This window comes from Pseudochaenichthys georgianus, chromosome 24 (genome assembly GCF_902827115.2).
Source record: "Pseudochaenichthys georgianus chromosome 24, fPseGeo1.2, whole genome shotgun sequence".
Lineage (NCBI taxonomy): Eukaryota > Metazoa > Chordata > Actinopteri > Perciformes > Channichthyidae > Pseudochaenichthys > Pseudochaenichthys georgianus.
Genome location: NC_047526.1, coordinates 14,165,865 through 14,185,199, shown reverse-complemented (window position 1 = coordinate 14,185,199; position 19,335 = coordinate 14,165,865). Strand labels below are relative to the sequence as shown.

General features: G+C 41.7%; 1 protein-coding gene across 5 annotated transcripts in view; it reads right to left on the bottom strand.

Moving 5' to 3' along the window:
- plcb1l (phospholipase C beta 1-like) overlaps positions 1-19,335 on the bottom strand; it is a 125,383-nt gene that overhangs the window by 91,881 nt on the left and 14,167 nt on the right. For all 5 annotated transcript variants that reach the window (XM_034076223.1, XM_034076226.1, XM_034076225.1 and 2 more), the window contains exon 3: positions 1,065-1,133. In XM_034076223.1, the coding sequence (XP_033932114.1) occupies positions 1,065-1,133 (69 nt within the window). The remainder of the gene's footprint in view (positions 1-1,064; positions 1,134-19,335) is intronic.

Sequence of the window (19,335 nt, the reverse complement as noted above, 5' to 3'; positions counted from 1 at the left end):
AATTACATTTCTGACCTCCTGCTAAATGATGAACCATCCAGATCTCTCAGGTCTTCAGGGACTGGTCAGCTTTCTGTCCCCAGAGTCAGAACTAAACATGGAGAAGCAGCGTTCAGTTATTATGCTCCGAATATCTGGAACAAACTCCCAGAAATCTGCAGGTCCGCTGTAACTCTGACTACTTTTAAATCCAGGCTGAAGACTTTTCTTTTTGTCGCTGCTTTTAATTGAACTATTCACATCTTAGACTGCACTGTAACTTTTATCCATGTACTTTTTCTTTTAATGTTTATTTTATTATCTTTGCTTTTTAATGACTGTTTTTAAAAGCCATTTTCTTAATGTCTTTCATTTTTGTAAAGCACTTTGAATTGACTTTTGTTGAAAGGTGCTATATAAATAAACTTGCCTTGCCTCGGAAACCATCCACGTGCTTTGTGGTGTGTGGGATGTGTGTCAATCTTCAGTCATTTGATCTTCACTTCCACGCTTTTATCTTCACATCACTTTCTAAAGACTGTACTAAATATGTGAACACCATCCATAAAGCTGCACACAATACACATCAATCACAAGTCACAGCAAGGCAAAAGTATTTGATGTAAAGGTCACAGGAAATACAATCACGTCAACCACACCTCCCACACAAATAATAACAACACATTTTTGTACGTAGTGTCTTGGGTAAATGTCAATCATTAAAACCAGCTTAACTAATTTCAATCCTATCAGTAACACAATTCACAGCTGAAAGGATGGGGACAGTGTCTGATTCATGATTGGGCTCACACCCACTCATGGCTTTCATTTCTGTGCAAAAATAAACACTTACAAAGCATATCATCACCCACAAAAAGCCCTCCTGTCCTTTCAGTACACAGCACATTGTGTTCCCACAGACTAGACAGACAATAACAAGGACAACATTACAATTATGATTCAACATGTAATATTGAAGAGACAAGGAACCCATAGGAATCTAAATGAATATATTTTCATATCTATATTATACTAGAATAAGGGGTGGGAAAGCAACTTAACTAATGAGTATTCTGCGGGCTTACCTTTGGCGTTTTGGTGCACTTTCCATTTCTGGCATCTTTTATGTACGCTATATCCAGTAGGTCAGTATCCTGTAAACAAGAAGAAGAATAGCCAAGTGTTCATTCAAAGGTTTCAGAGACAATTTGGATAGTCTATGCCCATGGGATCCATCGGGGTAGGGAAACCTTTTCAGCAATCCTTTCCAGTTCCAAACCTGCCACCTGGAGCTGGAGGCCTTGTGTGTTTAGACTTTTTAACACTCATGAGGGATGCATATTAGCCTGCATACCGGATAACATGTGGGAGTTGTTTAATGTTTTAGATGCTGAACTCATAACAAATTGCCCTACAGAAGTTTCTTTGTTCACAAAATGAGGACAAACGTGTTGAGTTCCCATGTTGGCTGTTTACCTGTCCTAATGACCATGTGCCCTTTAAAAGCACATATGCTTAAAATAGGTTTTTGGATTTGAAAACCTGAAAGGTGTGACATGCCAGAAACCACAGAAAAAGGCACAGATTGTGTTTCATGTCAGACAATATCCTCAACTGTAACAAAACACAGGAATCACTGCTGGCAAGGAAACATACAGGGTTGGACGCAAAATGCATACACAATGTTCTGCTGCTCAAAATACCTTCTCTGCATGGCTGGAGTCAGATATGTAAGTGGTGGTCAACTCGCAATTGCATATATCAGGACCCTCTAATGAATACACCATGAATTTCAACATTAGGATTGAACAAAAATATTTTAGGAAGGATTTCTGTAAGAGCATTTTCAATGGAAACCTCGGGCTCAACTGTACATCTTATATTAATACAACAGAGTGGGATACCATATACTAGCTTATTGTTCTGTCTTACAGCAACATTTCACATCATGCACAAACAGAAATATTGACACCATGAAGAAAGGTGCTTTTGGAAAGCTTCCTGCAGCTTAGAGCAAAGCATTGAACTTTCCTTCATTCCTTTTGAACGCATGTACCTCAAAGAGACTCGCACCAACAAGGAAGAGACTCCAAATTGATTACAAAGAGACCAGAGGTGGAGAAAGTATAATAGTCCATTTCGAAACTATAAGTATACACTTATTGTATTATAAATATCGATGAATCAATGTTTTCCTCAACAAACGTGTTTATTTGAATTACTTAACATTTGGTGGGGAGCCTAACCTATAATAATTAATGATGACGTGTGAGTGGATTTATTTTTCATATTAATGATCTAAATCTGCAATATACCTAATAACTAAAGCTACACATTGTAAGTAGTGGAGTAAAACATGTAGTGGAGTGAGGGTAACACATTATGAAACTACTCAAGTAAAAGTATCTCAAAATTGTACTTAAGTGAGGCAGTTGAGTAAATGTACTTAGTTACTTTGCATCATTGAAACAGATACAAATCAACTACTGTACAAAGGGATTCAAAATGACTACAAAAGTGGCAAAACAACTGTGGACAAAAGGTACTTTAAAAATACCAATAAAACTACAAAGGGACACAAAGCAACTACAAAGGAACCTACATTGACTACAAAGGTACACAAAGCAACTACAAAGGGACCTACATTGACTACAAAGGGACACAAAGCAACTACAAAGGGACCTACATTGACTACAAAGGGACACAAAGCAACTACAAAGGGGATCAAAGTGAATACAAATTGGCCAACAGAAAAACGGACAAAAAACGACTTCAAAAAGGCTATGACAAATACCAACTGACACAAAACAACAACAAAGAGAGCAACCACAAAAAGAGGCTAAATAGCAATAAAAGTCGGTGTCTTGCTCCCATAATCACATGCTTAAATGACAGATTTTATTTAAATGCCAACATGTGTCTATCTATAAGTAAACACACATCACAGAAAAGCATCCATCAACTCATCTATGTGTCCATTCGTTCATCCATCCATACATTGACTACTTTCCAGCCTCTTGTCCCTTTAAGAGCCTGTAATGTGGTTGGACAGTAAAGACTCACAAAATGCAATCCCACAGTTGGCCCCTGCTCCCTTCCTTCAGTCGCCACATCCCCTTATCAGTGCGGATTATCGTTCCTTCCATCTCTCTGAGCGGGAGCCAGGACATGAGGTGGAAAATTAACCAGAGTGAACTGTGGGTCCACTCTGCATTATCTTGGAGCACAAGGGGCTTGACTCAATCTTCAGCCGCCACGCCGCTATCAGCCCATCTCCAGGCCAGGAGGATTGTGGAAATTTCACCCTGCAATTCTTCCTTATCTACAAATCCATATCTACCCCAGTGGTCTTATATGTTGGTTGTGCGTTTGTTTAAGCCACCTGGAACAGTTGGAATGATGAGACATGAACTTGGACCAGAAAAAGTTGTATAAATGCAAACTGTTTGTTACTGGAGGTCATGAAAATAAATGCGCTATCGGAGACACACAGCCACTGTACGTCTCCTCCTTACTGTGCAGAGGGGGGAATTAAAGCACTCTATTCTATGGCTGAAATCCACAAGGACAAGTTATTCCTTTTCTGCAGCGCATAGCATCAATTAGACTGTCCCTGTTTTTACAGAGAGCCTCTGAGTCAAAGGTTAACGCCTACATCGGCTCAGCAAATGCCTGCCTTTGAAGTCTCTTTAGAGAGACGGAGCTCGGCATGGGAGCCTGGTGGAACAGCGGGGCTTCAGGAAGCCGCTCACTGATGGGGTCCCTTTGTGTGCCCTCCGGCGGTGCACTTTTTAAACAGCTCCGAGCTGGTTTAGCATCACCGTTTGAGTGTTAACCTATAGAGCCGAGACACGCCATTAAAGGTAAAGAAACGACACGTGTGGGTGACAAGCTGCTCACACAGTGTGCGACTACGATCATACACGTGTAGTTATTACCGCTAAGCGTGGGTCAGCATTTGTGTGCAGAGGCTGGCTCATTATGTTGATTCCAATGACGTCTATTAATACTGACTTGGATTTATAATGGCAGACAGTGCACAGTTAGTTAATTAAAGCGTGCTCTTTCGGTCTGGCAGTCCGGTCATTATTTCTCCAGTTCAACTCCCATCATTTATTTTCTGTGACATATGTTCTTTATCGTTCATTTTTGTCATCTGTCTTTATTTATCACCCTGCATCTCGCTCTGCCTCTCTCTTGTTTTCCTTCCTCTCTCAGGGCCTTTTCTGTGTACCTCAAAACAGTGAAGCAGGGATCCAAAGCCTATTAAGATCCAAGGCACGTCCAGGAAGCAAGCACGGCTAACGGGAGAGAAGCTACAGAGATGAATGAACATACTTAACATAGGCTGGCTCGGGGCTCTGTTTTCTGTCTCTGCTGTTCACGCAACATCTGCAACATGCCGTTTTCTTCTTTTAAATTAAACCCATTTCTTTTATGGCGAGTAAACAAAGAGGGTGGTGTTTATTTGCAGAACATGCATTGATCTATGAGTTATTGTGTTGTGAAATGTGTCTCCGCTTCAGGCAGTTTGTACATCCAATATACCAAGTTGCTTTGTTAGACTACTTTTGCTTTCATTTCATTTAAGTGAGCTCACAATGAAATGTGAAATACATAACTTGAGGCTAACCGGGAAGACATTATTTACAATGTGCTTTGAATATAACTGAGTACAAACCATGGGGCTTGCAAATGATAGAGGGTGTGGGACAGGGTTAAAGGCCCTGACACACCAACCCGATTTTGGGAGTCAGAGGCCGTCAGAGGCTGTCGGGCATTCGCGGCGCCGTAGTCAGGTTGGTGTGTCCCGCACCGTCGACCGTGACACGCCTTATTTGGACTGCCAGACCCGATGCATGGCCGATTCAACATGTTGAATCGGCCATGCATCGGGTCTGGCAGTCGGACCAAATAATCACTCTGATTGGCTGTTCAGCTAGCAAATCAGTGCATGAGAAGCGAAGCGGAAGTGAGGGACGTAAACAAACGATTTAAGAAGGCACACACAGACTGCTATTCATTTTCATCTCATCATGGCGATCTGGAATGATGCAAACGAAGACCTGCTCATCACCTTGATCCAGGAGAGGCCAGCTCTGTATGATATTACGGAGAAAAGATACTCTTCTTCTTCTCTGTCTTCCGGTTGTTGCCTCTTTTGAATGACGAATACACACTACCGCCGCCTGCTGGTAAGGAGAGTTATTGCCACTCATGCACTGAAGTCGGTGCGGTGTGTTCCCGTGCGACCCATGGCCAAAACGCAGGAGAACACGGCCAGGCAACAGCCGACTTCAGCGTCGGCTAGTCCTCTGGTGACTGCTTGGTGTGTCAGGGCCTTTAAAGAAACATGTGATGGGAGGTAGAGATGAGGGAAATGATAAGTAGAATGGAGAGACCGACAGCCACAGGTTAGCTTGCTCATTTACCAGCAGCATGCTCCACAGCCTCCGGGGTTTAAAATGGATGTGCGCTCCACAGGGCTCGAGGCCTCTGCTGGGCAACAAAGACAAGAAGCACACAAAGTGAAGGAAGGAGAGGTGAGGGGGTAGACGTCTGAGAAAGGACTGTTTTTGTCTGTCGCAGCAGCTGGTTAAAAGGGAAGAGACCAAGGGGTAGACCTAGGACCAGGTGGAGGGATTATATCTCTTCGCTGGCCTGGGAGCGCCTTGGGACCCCCCAGTCAGAGCTGGTTGGGAAAGGAAAGTTTGGGGCTCTCTGCTGGAACCGCTACCCCCGCGACCCGACCACGGATAAGCGGGAGAAGATGGATGGATGGAAAGCAGAGGGAAGGATATAAAACAAATCATCAATCCGCTAACAGGCATTTAATGCTTCATCCCATTGTGTCATGTTTTATCTACAGCAATGCATGTCATTGACTCTTTGTGTTGAATCGCTGCTGGCCGGTCACATGTGCTTTGCTTACAGGATTACTGACAGGCTGCTGGTTTGTGTCATGAGGTCATACAGAGTATACTGGTATAACATGTCAGTCGCCTCTCACCCCTTCCAGCCATCGCATGGACCAAAATAAGCTCTCATAAATACAGTGTGTATGCTTGGACTCTCTGGAAGCCTGGGGAGGGTCTTGGCTCCGGCGCCGGCTGCACGATATCAGATTCAACCATGCAGGCCGTGCACGCACAATAGTGACATCACAGGACGTGGAATGTCAAGAAAGGCTGATTGAATTTAAACACGTAATGATACAACTTTTTTGGCTGCTTGATACAAAAGGAACACGTACACGGTTCATTTCCCATGACTAAGCTTTACGTGTATCTGTCTGATGCAACGTCATTTAATACGATTTTAAGGATTTTTGGACACAGAGTTTGTTGAGAGTGAGTGACATGCAAGGCTCTATGCTGAGCGAATCAGCAATCATAAGACATTTTTACACAACCAGTTCAGGACGCTAGTTGCTGATCAAACCTAAACATGAGTGATGAACGGGCGAAAAACCATGAAAAGAATATTTGGTTGCAATTTTTTTTTTTGTTTTATAAGAAAGAGGGTTCACATTCAGCTTTTAAAATAATTACTTTTATTTGTAATGCAGAAGTACCCATCAAAATCACTCAAATGATTTTCGAATGATCCATTATTTTTTTTAGATAAAAAAAAATATATCCAAATGTTATACACTCTCTCTATACGAACACAGAATACATGACTTACAAAGCAAGAGAAATGATAGACAAAATCAGCTTTTATGTGAAGCCGAGCTACATGAGACTGTTGCATAACAACTCACACTGCTGCATTCTCTATGTATAAGAGTTCTCAAAGGCCCACTGACTCAGGGTCAGAGGACTCTGGATGTGTTTCCCTAATTATAAACAGTGCTAATGCTTATGTGGAACAAAACCGAGCGAAGCCGGGCAGCCGGTCCCAGAGCTGTGCCCGGCCCTGTAAGTGGCCCTCCAGTGACACTCAGCTGCCAGGAAACATGTACCGTCACAAGGGGAAATAGTTTGTGGAGAGCTGTGCTTGAACCTGGTTGAGAGTCACATCCACTCTGCTGCTCCACTCCTGAGCTGCCATAGAGCGACTCTAACAGCCCCACTGGGATTAAGTCACACACCCCGTTACCTGAAGAGGATGACAAAGCTGCAACAGTCGGATAAAGAGCGAGTGGGAGGAAAATGACTTTGTGGATATTATGCATACAGATTTCTTGCACAGAGGTTCTTAGGGCTGGCTTATGTCAAAGAAGTAGTAGAGATGGTTTAGTATCTGACAGGAGGCCTTATTTCATTTTAAACCATCTCCATCTTCCACAGTTTTAATGTTTTATTAGGCGGTATGATGTGGAGAGTGATAGAAAAGGAGGGGGAGAAATGAGGTACGGCATACGACAAGAGGCATTGAGTTGGAGGCATCGCCATGAGGCTGCCCGAGGGCCTATTCAAAGTGAGCAACATGTTCACTCTGTTGTTCATCCATCCATTTTGTTGCATCTCTCCAGTGTCTCATGTTTTATAAAAGCTTCCAAATCAAAAGGACCAAAAAGGACGGTTTCCTCTTTCCAGTGTGAAAAGAAAACCTTAAAACAGCATTTACCTCATCACAATTGTGTGTTTTCCCTCAAACTCTCAATGGGTGAGGGTTGCACAAATGTAAAGGTCTCTTAAGAGAAAATGTAGATCTTTAAAAGGATTTTGAACTTGCATAAGCTCAAGCTAAGCCTTTCGAATCATTGGGAATGTATCCCTAACCTTCACTGCTACCAAATGAGGTTTTTTGGGGTGCTGAAGTCTTTGGTCAAGAGAGAGCCATTATCCTTTTTAGCATCTGAAAGCTTCAATGGGCGCCCTCCGGTTTGATTTGCCCCCAATTTCACTCTGACATTTAAAAGAAGTGAAGGCAGTTGGAGATGTGTCCTAAGGTGTAAGAAATGGGTTGGGGCTGCCACTGCCAATTATTTTTCGTCATTGATTCTTATGCTTAAAATATTTTGTGATTTTTCCTAAATTCTGTGAGTTTGTGAAATGACGATGAATATTGCAAAACAAAGATATTCAGTTAAAAATGATATACTGTATATATGAAAAAAAGCTGAAATTCCTCATAATAGAGGTCTTAACCAGATCCCTTTTGGCATTATTTAGTGATTCGGAACTGAAAATAGTGACTGAAACGACGATTCGATAATGGTTACCCTTGGAATACTCTTTTTCTTGGTCAACCAATCGATTACTTTACCACTTCTTTCACATCGAGAGTATTTCAACCTTTTGTGAGTAACTCGGTGACCCCTGGTCCACAAACAGGCTCAGATTCTTTCTTTATTTGCAATTATTCTTTGCATGTTTGAAGACAAACTATTGGCCCCATTCAAATTATGGAATTCCTAAAGTGAAGATTGATGCTACCTCTTTTGGATATCTCGAGTAATTTCTACTCAAATCAAGTAGAGTAATATTTTTGTAAATCAAACTAATCCTGCCATGCAGTCCCATAGCTTTACTATAAATCAAATGTCTACCCTCCAATACGCCAAGTCAGACTGCTGAGCAACCAACTGTATACAGGTTTTTAAAATGCAGGTACAGACTCTCCTAAATACAAGCAGGTAACTTAGTGAGCAAGCCTGAGGGATTGTTGATGGATCTGCTTTCAGAATGTAGGATTTAATCCCATTTTAAGGGATATCTAAATGATCTGGCTAGACACAGAATCAGGGGAACATTCAAAACACGTTATTTCACCAGGCACACAATAAGAATTTATCCATATTCATTTAAAAGTTATCAGATTCCATCTTGTTGTCTAGTAACACAAACATGCATCTCAATGTGCTTTTTCAGGGGGTTGAATGAGGACAGCTAGAAATACGCATTAAGAGTTGAGTCATAAAAACGAGTTTATTTGTACGTAATCACTTTAAGTCAGGTTCATACTGTAGTCAGACAGATGGAGAGAGAGGACACACAGATTACAGGTCAGAAAGTAGAAAACGGCTGTGTGAGGGAAGAATGGCTTTGTGGGGGAAAACAGAGGCGGAGCAATGGAGGTGCGTGGCGGCTGCTGATAGTGGCTATCAGCAGCCGCCACGCTCCACAACACAACCAATGCTGAGATAAAGGCCGCAGGAGTCTTTGTTCTATACTTCAGCGCCACGCATTCATGCTTGCACACACTAGGTAATACAAACGGTCGCAAACACAACTCTATAGGCGACTGCAAACACACGCACAAAATTGATCCTCTCTCATCGATCTGCAGCCATAAAAAAACTCTTAGATCGTTGGTGTGAGCGGCTAACACTGGTCACCTGAGTAGTGAGGGAGACTGGGGGGAGGGGGCTGACAGATAGCAGAACCGAGTGGGATGACAGAGAAAGCAAAGCTGCTTCCCTCATCTGTCCATCATCCCTGATGTTATGCCCCCCCCCCCCTTTCCTCACTTACTCTGTACTCTCTTGTCCATCTCTGCCTCCACTGTCTTGGACACTTGCCTTGCTGTCTCACATCTCCTCTGTGCCTCTTCTGTTCCACCACATCCTGCCTCCCCCAATGCCTCCCCGCCGTCTTCTTAAATCTTGACATGCAGCTCTCATGTGGCCGGATGACACTTCACATCTTGTCTTGTCTGATCTTCCCGCCGACACGCGCATGCTAACGCGCCACCCCCCTCCCTATCCAACATTTTCTTCTGTCCTCACAACATTTCCGAGTCTGCGCTTCTATCTGAGCCGCTTCCTTCAGGCACACTTTGGACGGCCTTTATCTGCTGCACAAGAACCTCTGAGCTCAAAGTCCTGGTGCGAGCGATACGCACTTGCACACGTCCAAGACTGCATAAACACATCCATAGAAACCCAGAAAAGATTCATTCAAGTCATTGAAGGCCAGAAAAAATCCAATCACACACACTGCAGTACCTCGATATATCAACACATCCCTATATTCTACATTGTGAATATTAAACTCACCATGTCTTTGTATTTAAAACAAATTGATTTCTTGGCTTTCAAGCAATAGCTGAAAAGTACATTCAGGCGCAGGGCGTCTGTATTGCGGGCTGAAAGTGATCAGTGTGTCTGTGTGTGCTCCTCACTGACGTCCTTTGAGAATCACTGCCAGTGACAGAGACAGCGCAGCTCTGGCTCTCATCTTTCACATCACCTCCTTTAGACACCTCCTAAGTGCAATTCTTGGCCGCTTTGAAGTCAGGACAAAGCGGACGGCTAAGAGAAATGCATTTTTCTCTTTCTTTCTGCAGGCAAGGCTCTCTGTGTCGCTCCTTCTTGAGCCGAGTTCCTACCTCAGACTCTCTGTGGTTATCCTTTCCTACTTTCCTTCAATACACACTTGTTTTCTTTCTCTAACTCGAGCCGTTTGATCAGTACACAGTGAATACATTGGGAGGAGGCGAAGGGGGAGTCGAGGATAGGCCACAGATGGAAGGGCAAAAGTAATAGCTTTACAGATATGATTTGCACAAATGCAAGTAAAACTGCACTTGTGACTAGATTTGACTAGACAGCTAGATAATGTTTTTTTTAAATGTTATATTACAACATTTATCAACATTTTACAGTTAAAGAATAGATGTACAAGTCCAGTTTGATTTGCAACATTTCTATACTGCAACCTTTTGATACTGTTCAACATATATACTGATATCAATACATCTCTGAGGAACTTGTATTAGCCTAAATACTTCCAGGATAGATCTGGGTTTAAGGCAGAAGTAAAAAATACATTGTGGGCAGCTTTGGCTCAGGGGGCAAATCAACAAGTGGAATTGTCCATGGGCAAGATATTCAACTCTTAATTGCTCCGTTGGCTTGTTTAACTATTGAAGTCGTTTGCATTAAAGCTCCAGCTATCCGACATGAAATGTTGAAAATATAGTAATTGCAATTACGACAAAAATAATATCCTAATATCTTTCCATTTTCCTTTTAATCTTTTTTAAGGCTTTGTTTCTCCTCCAAACTCATGCCCGTGCTGCATACCAACATAGGGCAGATAATGAGCTCTCTTGCATGCTTGATACTTTCCCTTTGACACTTGTTTTCATGTTTCAGATTGATTTTTAATTATGCATTTCATATGCTTAAAGCTTGTGCCATGGTCGCAGGTGTTCATTTGTTACTTCTGATTGGTCACCAACCTCAATAGGAAGGGTTAGTGTAGTGCGAGGGGGTAGAGGAGCGGATAGATCGGGACACCTGAGAGTCGTGTGTTGCTCTGGGATGGACAGTGACTGATAACTCTCTTCCCCGAGTACTTTGTTTCTGTCTATTGGTCAACCTAATGAAGAGAAACAAACTCCAAGCTCAGTGCGCGGTTGTCCAGATATGGCCTGCATCTATTTGTGTGTAGGCAAAGGCACAGTGCTAATTAAATCCTGTCCACAAAGAAACATTGCACAAATACCTGTGCCGTGTCATGTCCTCCACATGAACACAAGCTAGGTTGATCTGTCAGAGGAGATGATTTCCAACTGGTTAACTCGAGCCTCTCTGCTTCGACTGTCAGTCCAACTGCGTTCATTAATGGCAGCATCACAGCGGAACCAACCACACATATCAGTCAGCACCATTAGCCATGCCGATGCGTCGCGCAGGCTCTGCTCACGAGCCACCGCTACTCAGAAGCCAAGTGCTTTTGTATCCCCTTTCGCGTCAAAGAAACCACAGGCAGTTAGGTATGTTTGTCAACAGGTCCTAAAAGCTTTTGATTCAAATCAAGGAGCCAAAGCCACAGACATTGTGAGCGTCAGCAGAGCACAATGGGGAAAATATGTGTAAAAGGTTTCACTGCTACCGTGGTTACAGCTTTTCTGCTAATGTACTGATGGGGCTCATTCTCCATGTCCTTCTCCTTCTCTCCTCTAATGGGCGAGGTGTTGTTCCTCTCCCTCACGTAACTTAACCCTCTCAAGGAAGGATCTCAGAGAGGAGCTGGTGTGTGATGGCTTGCCATAGTGCACCTGTTTACATTTGATATCTTCCACCAAAATTGAATTTACTCTAGCAGGAAAGAAAGACCACTGACCCACATTTGTGATCAACTTATTTGCTCAAGCGGAAATGGAAACGCGAGAGTAAAGACGGAAATTCGTGACGGACAATGGAATGATTGCTTAGCAGAACACTTAAAAATAACCACGGCTCTCTATCTGCCAGTCAACGTAAATTGAGGTGACAGGTCATGTCTGCAATGTAAGATACACATAATACTGTGATGAAGGGCCAGTAAAGCATTCAAAAGCCATAGGGTTGTGGTTCCAAATGTAATGCCTGTCGTTGTGCCCTTTCTTTGTTTTTGACAGGATTTCTTTAAAAATGTATTCAGTTTTTACGTGTGTCTGTATAGAGATGTTGATCATCTATAATAAGAAAAATGAGTGTGTTGAAAATAATCTTTCTAAAGTGAATATTGAGATGGAGAGAGAGCAGCTACAAAATAATTAAGCTTAAAAGGAAAAGTAGCATGATAGCATTAGAACCGTAAACCGCCTAGCTGTGAAAGAAATGACGGCCATTAAGAATACACGATCCAATGTAATTGAGACGATTATACTGTATTAGAGCAATCAATACAGCTGAGAGTGAAAACAAGAGATGCAGCTCGTCTAACATGCCTTTCGTCTTCGCTCTCTCTGATTATCTACATTTCCTATTGACCTCTCTACGTCTGTCTCTTTGAAAATGGAGTTAAAAACCTCTTGGTACCAAACGTCCATTTCAGCGTGTGGTCATCTACTTATGCGCAGGAAGTCCTGGAAATGGCTTAAAAGCTGTAATTGCTTTATTAGCAAATGGGACTTGAGTGAAAGCCATCCACTGCGCTGATTCCTCGAGCAAAATGAATTAAATACAAGTCATTAGTGTATATGGAAAAAAACTGCTTGAGAGTTGGGGGAATAGAGAGAAAGAAGACAGAGAGGAAAGAAAGACAAATGACAGCTCTTTCTATATTAATAGGATTAATACATTCATGCAGAGTGCCTAAGTAAAGTGTTATGAGAATGAATGAGCGTACACATTTATTAAATGGGATGTGGGAAAGAAACGCTCGGCTTAAAGAGGCTCATCAACTTGATCTGTACTCTAACCCTGAGACATTAAAAGCTTGTTGTGGTTTTTCTATTATAATGCTGAAAACTCCCAGGCTCCTTGAAGCCTCTTTCAGCCTTTTCAACAGGAAACTGATCATCTTATTGAGAGTTCAACAATCTAAACACTGATAAGTGTAGTCTATTTCCTGTGTACCATGACGAAAGAAAAGGCTCCTGATGACACCTATTGCCTGTAAGACCGTAAATATGGTGCATTTGTGTCCATGTGTACTATACAAGCCTTTTATTGAATTTGGCTTTTAATATCTTATATTAGTAGATTTTGCATAAATAGCTAAAAATGTTTCTCTTTTTTTTTAACTGCACATTGTATTCAGAACTAATTTAAGAGACCAAACAAAGTATGCTACATTTTAAACAATATATACATGTTTCATGGTTGTTGGTAACACATTTAACAAAATTGCATCCATCTTTGTCAGGACTAACGGTTGGTTACAAGTGACATGTTATATGTGGTGTCAGATTAGTTTAGTGTAATGCAAAGACTTTGCGACTGTACGTCACTTACTTTAGGTGCTCTACACAGATTTTAAAGTCAACATTTGATGCTCTTTTTCCGGTTCATATTTCTATTTTGTGACAAGTTTGCATGCATTAATGCTCAAAAAGTGTTTTGTTTTCCTCATACGTGTCAGCAACACATCTGTCTGACACTAGAGCCCAGTCTGCTCTGATTGGTTAGTTAGCTGGCTCTGTTGTGATTAGTAACACGCTTAAATAAGCAAATGGTCCGCCCCTTAGCCGATATCACGTACAATGTGTTGGTGCACTAGTGTTACATAGAGATGTTGTTATGTCACCAAAGTATGTAAAGGAGTCCAATCGAGGCGTTCAGGCGGGGGGGGGGGGTGTGGGAGAGAAACTCCCTCTGGAGGGACCTTTGGGATGTTAGCCTTTGCAGACCATTTACATGCACACAAATGGATGTAACACATTACAGGAAAGGAAAAACACCAAAAAGCATAGTAGGGCTCTTTAATGTGAAATGCTACCTCTTTGTGTTGTATGTTAATTACGTTAATTTAAACATATGGCTTTGTGTGACTTTTAGCTGGATGTTTCCTTCAACTTTTAGCATCGTTTAACGTTCACACTGTGAGCAGATGGAAATATTAATGTTGAAAAGCATGAAAGTGCACTTAGTATTCTCTCTCTGCATCATGAATTTGCCATCAAAGCTCACTTTACCTTTAGTCAACGTTACATCATCCCCTCAGAGGAGGAAGAAATTATTAAAGACGTGCAATTGTGTCTTCCATACTCTTTTCATTTTTGGTTTCATCGCTCTGTTTCTCAGCGAGATGAAAGAGAGGAGAAAGAGAATGTATGTCATCGCTGGGTGAACTTCTGACACTGAACAGTTCAAACTAAAAGCTTAGCAAAAGAGAGGTGCATTCCCTCTGAATCAAGCTCTTTGTCATAGGTAATATATGTTGATATGAGTGTTTGTCTCTTTCTGTCTTTAAACCTGTGAGCTGACAGGATTTCAGAAACACAATTCGGTTGGTTGAACATTTAATTCTAGTCCACAAAGACTCTTTGGCATCTTGTATTTGGAGAGAAAATGAGAAGGAGTCAAATGTTGTTCTTTTTTTTAGCTACGTATGAGGTTGTGCTCTCGCTAAGCCTCCCCGTCAAAGCGGGGGATGAAACAGGAAGGAAGTGTGTTCTTTTATTGAGAGCTTGTCTACAGTGGGACTTCAAAGTCTTTTGGCTGAATGCCTTTATTTGAAAGGGCTCCCCGAGGAAAGCAGCCACCTGGCTTGGTACAGCGATGCCAGGCAAATCACAGCAGCAGGGGGGTTTTGAGTACTTTGCAGCATCAAAAAACAAGCGGCATGGATTGGAATTGTCATGGCAACAGGGCTGGGTTAGCATTTGAAGTGGAAAGAAGGGAGCGGAAGAAGAAAGACGCGAGAGACATAGTCAGTCTCTTTGTATGACCCATAACACAGTCCTCACAAATCTGAAATGTCAGCTCACTACAGGTGTAGGTGTTTAATGTCTAACCCATATATTCTCTTCTGTAATCGATTAAGCGTAATTAAAACTTACAGCGCAAATCAATACCTGAGCGATCTAACTCATCCCTTCTGACCTGTGATGGTAGCACTTTGTCTTACTCAGAGAAACCGTTATCAGAGATCTATAAATTACCGTCACCAACCAACTATCACGCAGTAAATCTGAAACCTTATATATCGCTATATTATATTCATAACACCTCCATAAATGAGATAAAAGGCCTTCAACGTTTCAAATTGTTCCGTCTGATTATTGCTGTAACTCAAATCAACAGTGTGACTCACTTTACATATTATAACTCCTAAATTGTTTGTAGTTGGTGCAATCGTGTCATGGGGAAGTCAAAATATCCTCCATGTTGAGAAATGTAAATCAAGGACGGAGGTATTTAATGGTCGTAGTGGTTTGTATTAAGGCCTTTCGACCCAAGCACCTTTTGCTGTTCGATTAATTTGCATGTTGATTTTGTTTTTCAAACTTTAGTTTTTGTCATGAATACTTTTACACAACATGTTACGTTACACAGCAAAAAGTGACACTATTGATTGTTGATTTTTTTTATGGCCGTTTGAAACGCAATAAAGTCATAAAAAAATTAAGTTTTGCAGAACGGCCGTCAAGTCAAAGCGCCACAGTAGTGTAGCTAAGGTTTTGTTGTGCCTATACTAACGAAGACTATAAAACAACACGTTTTTGGACAAGTCTGCAATCTTTATTGCTCCTTTTCAGCGCACCTGTTTGTACCATTCACATTAAGCGCTTTTTGATAAATAATGTTTTTATTCATCTCAAAACAGTAGCTATGTGTTGTTATTTAGCACGACTAAAGGCTTTTGCATGGTGAAATCAGTAAAAAAAAAAATGTAATTGTCCCCTTTTAAACCCAAGACATATACACCGTATTACTACTGTTAGGGATTAATTTTGTCTTACTCATAGGAATCTAACCTTTTCTGTGTGTTGATGTTTACGACCAACCCTGAGTCTGTTATCTGTCTTAAGGAATGGGAAGTGTCAGCTATTGTTGACATTTCCAGTTTTATGGCCTGACCTATCAGTCACAGAGGGTTTTAGGACTGTGAGAACGCTGGCTTCTAAGCACCACAGACAAGTGATTCAGTATTTACAGATGTTGGCGATATCTCCAGTGTTCCTAGGTGTTTACGCACCATCCCCCAATATGTGGATTAACTCTCTGTAAACCAGTTAAAAGGTCTATCTGGAGAGAGGCTGGGGAGATTTGACAAGGCAACCTGAACCCACCAGTGCAGTCAGAATCTCTGGCTGCTGTGACTTGTGATGTGAATTTCTCCGGCCGATACTTGTACTAAACACCAGTGTTTGACATCAAAGCTCCAACTCTCCTCGTGTCTCTCTGAGTCCTGACTCTCCATTGCTGCAGAAGTTTCCCTTACAACTACCACAGAAATTAACGTCAATCGCGAAGAGGGATCTCAATTAAGCTCAATTAAAGCTGGGGGAAAGTTATCCACACCTGTTTTGAAAAAGTGTTGCACATTTACGTCGTTTGCAGGTGAGCATTTTCTTGTCATTCATGCCCCTGGTCTGTGCGTATTAAGGACTTAACGCTGACACTGGTTTTCTGTGCACTTCATAGAGAGCCTTTACTGGTCATGCTTGATGGCACTGCCAACCCGGTGCAGAGGATACAAAAAAAACAAGCTTCAACAAGCTGACACTGACTGATTCAGCTGTGTTGTGATGCAGAACTCGACCAACAGCTCAGCTCTGTCGCAGACATGCAAATATCTAACTGACAGCTACAACAGCAGCCTGGCCTCCGCTGCACATTTAAATCTATTCAAATCATGGCGATGACAGAATGACAAGTCCAAAGTCCAGATGCCACTGCCTGGGGGAATATGAGCTACAGAGGGTTGCATCTGACATGTTATGGTAAAGCCTTAACGTTTGACTCAGCCTATTCACTGCCTGGGAGGAAAGGACTCCCAGTTGTCGAGGAGAGTTCTGCATCTTAGTGTATGGAATATATGAATATAATTTGATTTCTTGTTATCTGAAAGAGCAATCTTGAGGGCACTGGCAAAGAAAACCTTTTAATCAGCATTCAACAACCGTTTTTAATACACTGTCATTTCATAGAGAAAATAAAATTACTGCCGTGAAATGGGGTGGCTATACCCTTAGAGGACGGCTTCTTATTATTGCACCAAAACCAATAAATGAACCGGCAGGTAATAATGATGAGGTAATCGGCACGTCCATGAGAGTAATGACAGAGTGCACTAAGAGAGGGAAAGACGAAGAGAAGCACAGAGGTAGACGGAGACAGAATAAAACAAAAACATAGAGTGAGAGTGAAGCAGACCTGACAGCTGACTGCAGTCTATTGAGCAGAGATAAAGTCAATTTACTGGCATCACATGTGAACCATACTCTCAGTGCTCCACATCAAAATGTCATTAAGCTCTTTCTTTGGCTCCGGCAAGAAACCATCAAAAATGTTACGCTTGAAATACAAGTTTTTATGAAAGGCGAGTGGAACAAGACAGCGTAATTATCCAAGGTTTCTCTTCCTTTATTCACACTTTCCTATGTGGCTGTGTGCAACACCTCTGTCACACAAATCCTGAGCATCCAATGTCAAACTGCATTCCGTGTCAGATCAAATGAATCAGCATAATAGATATCACTTTGGAATAAGTGGCCCAGAAATAAGCCTGCATAAATTAACGCACTCCCCCCTGCCTGAAATGCATCCATTGGACTCCTTTGTTCACTTTCGTAACATAGTGAGATCACTATGCAACACTCATGCTTTAATGGCTCGTGCTCCAACAAAGTGGATACAAAAAAAAACTCTTCTTTTCTTTTCTCATATATTATAGACAAAACTAATGAGGAATAGGAATTGGCTGATTAATCTGTAACGAAAATCATTGTTGGTCCTTCATGTGTATTCCAATACAAAAAAATGTTTCCCTTCCCCAATTTTTTAAAGAGTCCCTCTACAAATACACAAAGTGAGGGGCAAATGCACAATGATCTCTTCATTTTGTACCCAAGAATGGCAACATTAGCATAACATTGGAGGAAAATCTCCTAATTGCTATGTTATTAGAGTCATATTTTAAATAATGTTGTATAATTATGAAGCATAATGACTGTGCAAGCTGTTCATAATGGGTATACAAAAAATAAATGACAGTGTATGACCGTAGGTAATACCAACAGACAGCAGTAGCTTCTGGCTATTACAAGAACACAACAGGCTTATTCTTCATGCGCAATAATAACAGTGCTAGAAGAATACTACAATTACACCGGTGTCATCCTTTAAATATCAAACATTTGTAGGCGTTGGTTGCCATAGTGATAAGTACAGAGGGTGAACAAATTGAGAGAAATGTCTTAGCATAGAATGAACCACATTAAAGCTAAATGTACCTTCTCCTAACTCAAAATACCTATTTATTGCAGGATATCATTACATTTAAAGGTATTATTGTTTTGTCCACCTCCTTGGGTTGAAGCTGTTATCCTTTGGTCGCTGCTCAACATCCCTTTCGAGCCATGTGGTTGGGTAATCTTATCACTTGAATCCAGGGTGGCTAAGCTGCCCAGTCAGAGCTGCTGCCAGCGCTAAGTCACCTCCGTTACTCTGGCAGAATCAGCAGAGGCGCTGGGATTCACACACTTAAAGTGTTGGCACTAACAGAGCCGTTAATCAGCCAGAAGAGCTCGAAACGGACAAAAAGCCCTCTTTCCAGTTTTGTGAAAGCACTCAAGTCGTTCAGGAGAGGAAATGAACAGAACCATGTCTCTCTTCCTTCTCAGAGTGTCTGTGTGCTTGAGCATGTCCTTTTCTACCAGTAAACCAGCGCAGTGGAAAATAAGTCCTAATCGGAATTCTAAGAGAAAAACAAGACCAACTCAAGCGCAAATAAAGCCTTCCGAAGTCACCAAGGGATTGCCAATCCAAAAGAGTTGGCAACGCTTTTCTTCTTTTTTAACACTTTTTGTTTTCTTCTTTTGACTCCCGGCTCTGACAAAGAGTGAGTCACGCTTCAGCTTCAAGTACACACATACACATCAATACAATTCTACATTTGAGTTCTGCCCTGTTAAGCAGATCAACAGTTTACATTCCCTCGTTTCAGGGTTGTTGCTCTGAGCCAAAAGGCTGTTCTTGCCACCTAATAAAAAGTAGAAGATGGAAAAAGATTTGCCTTGTTTTAC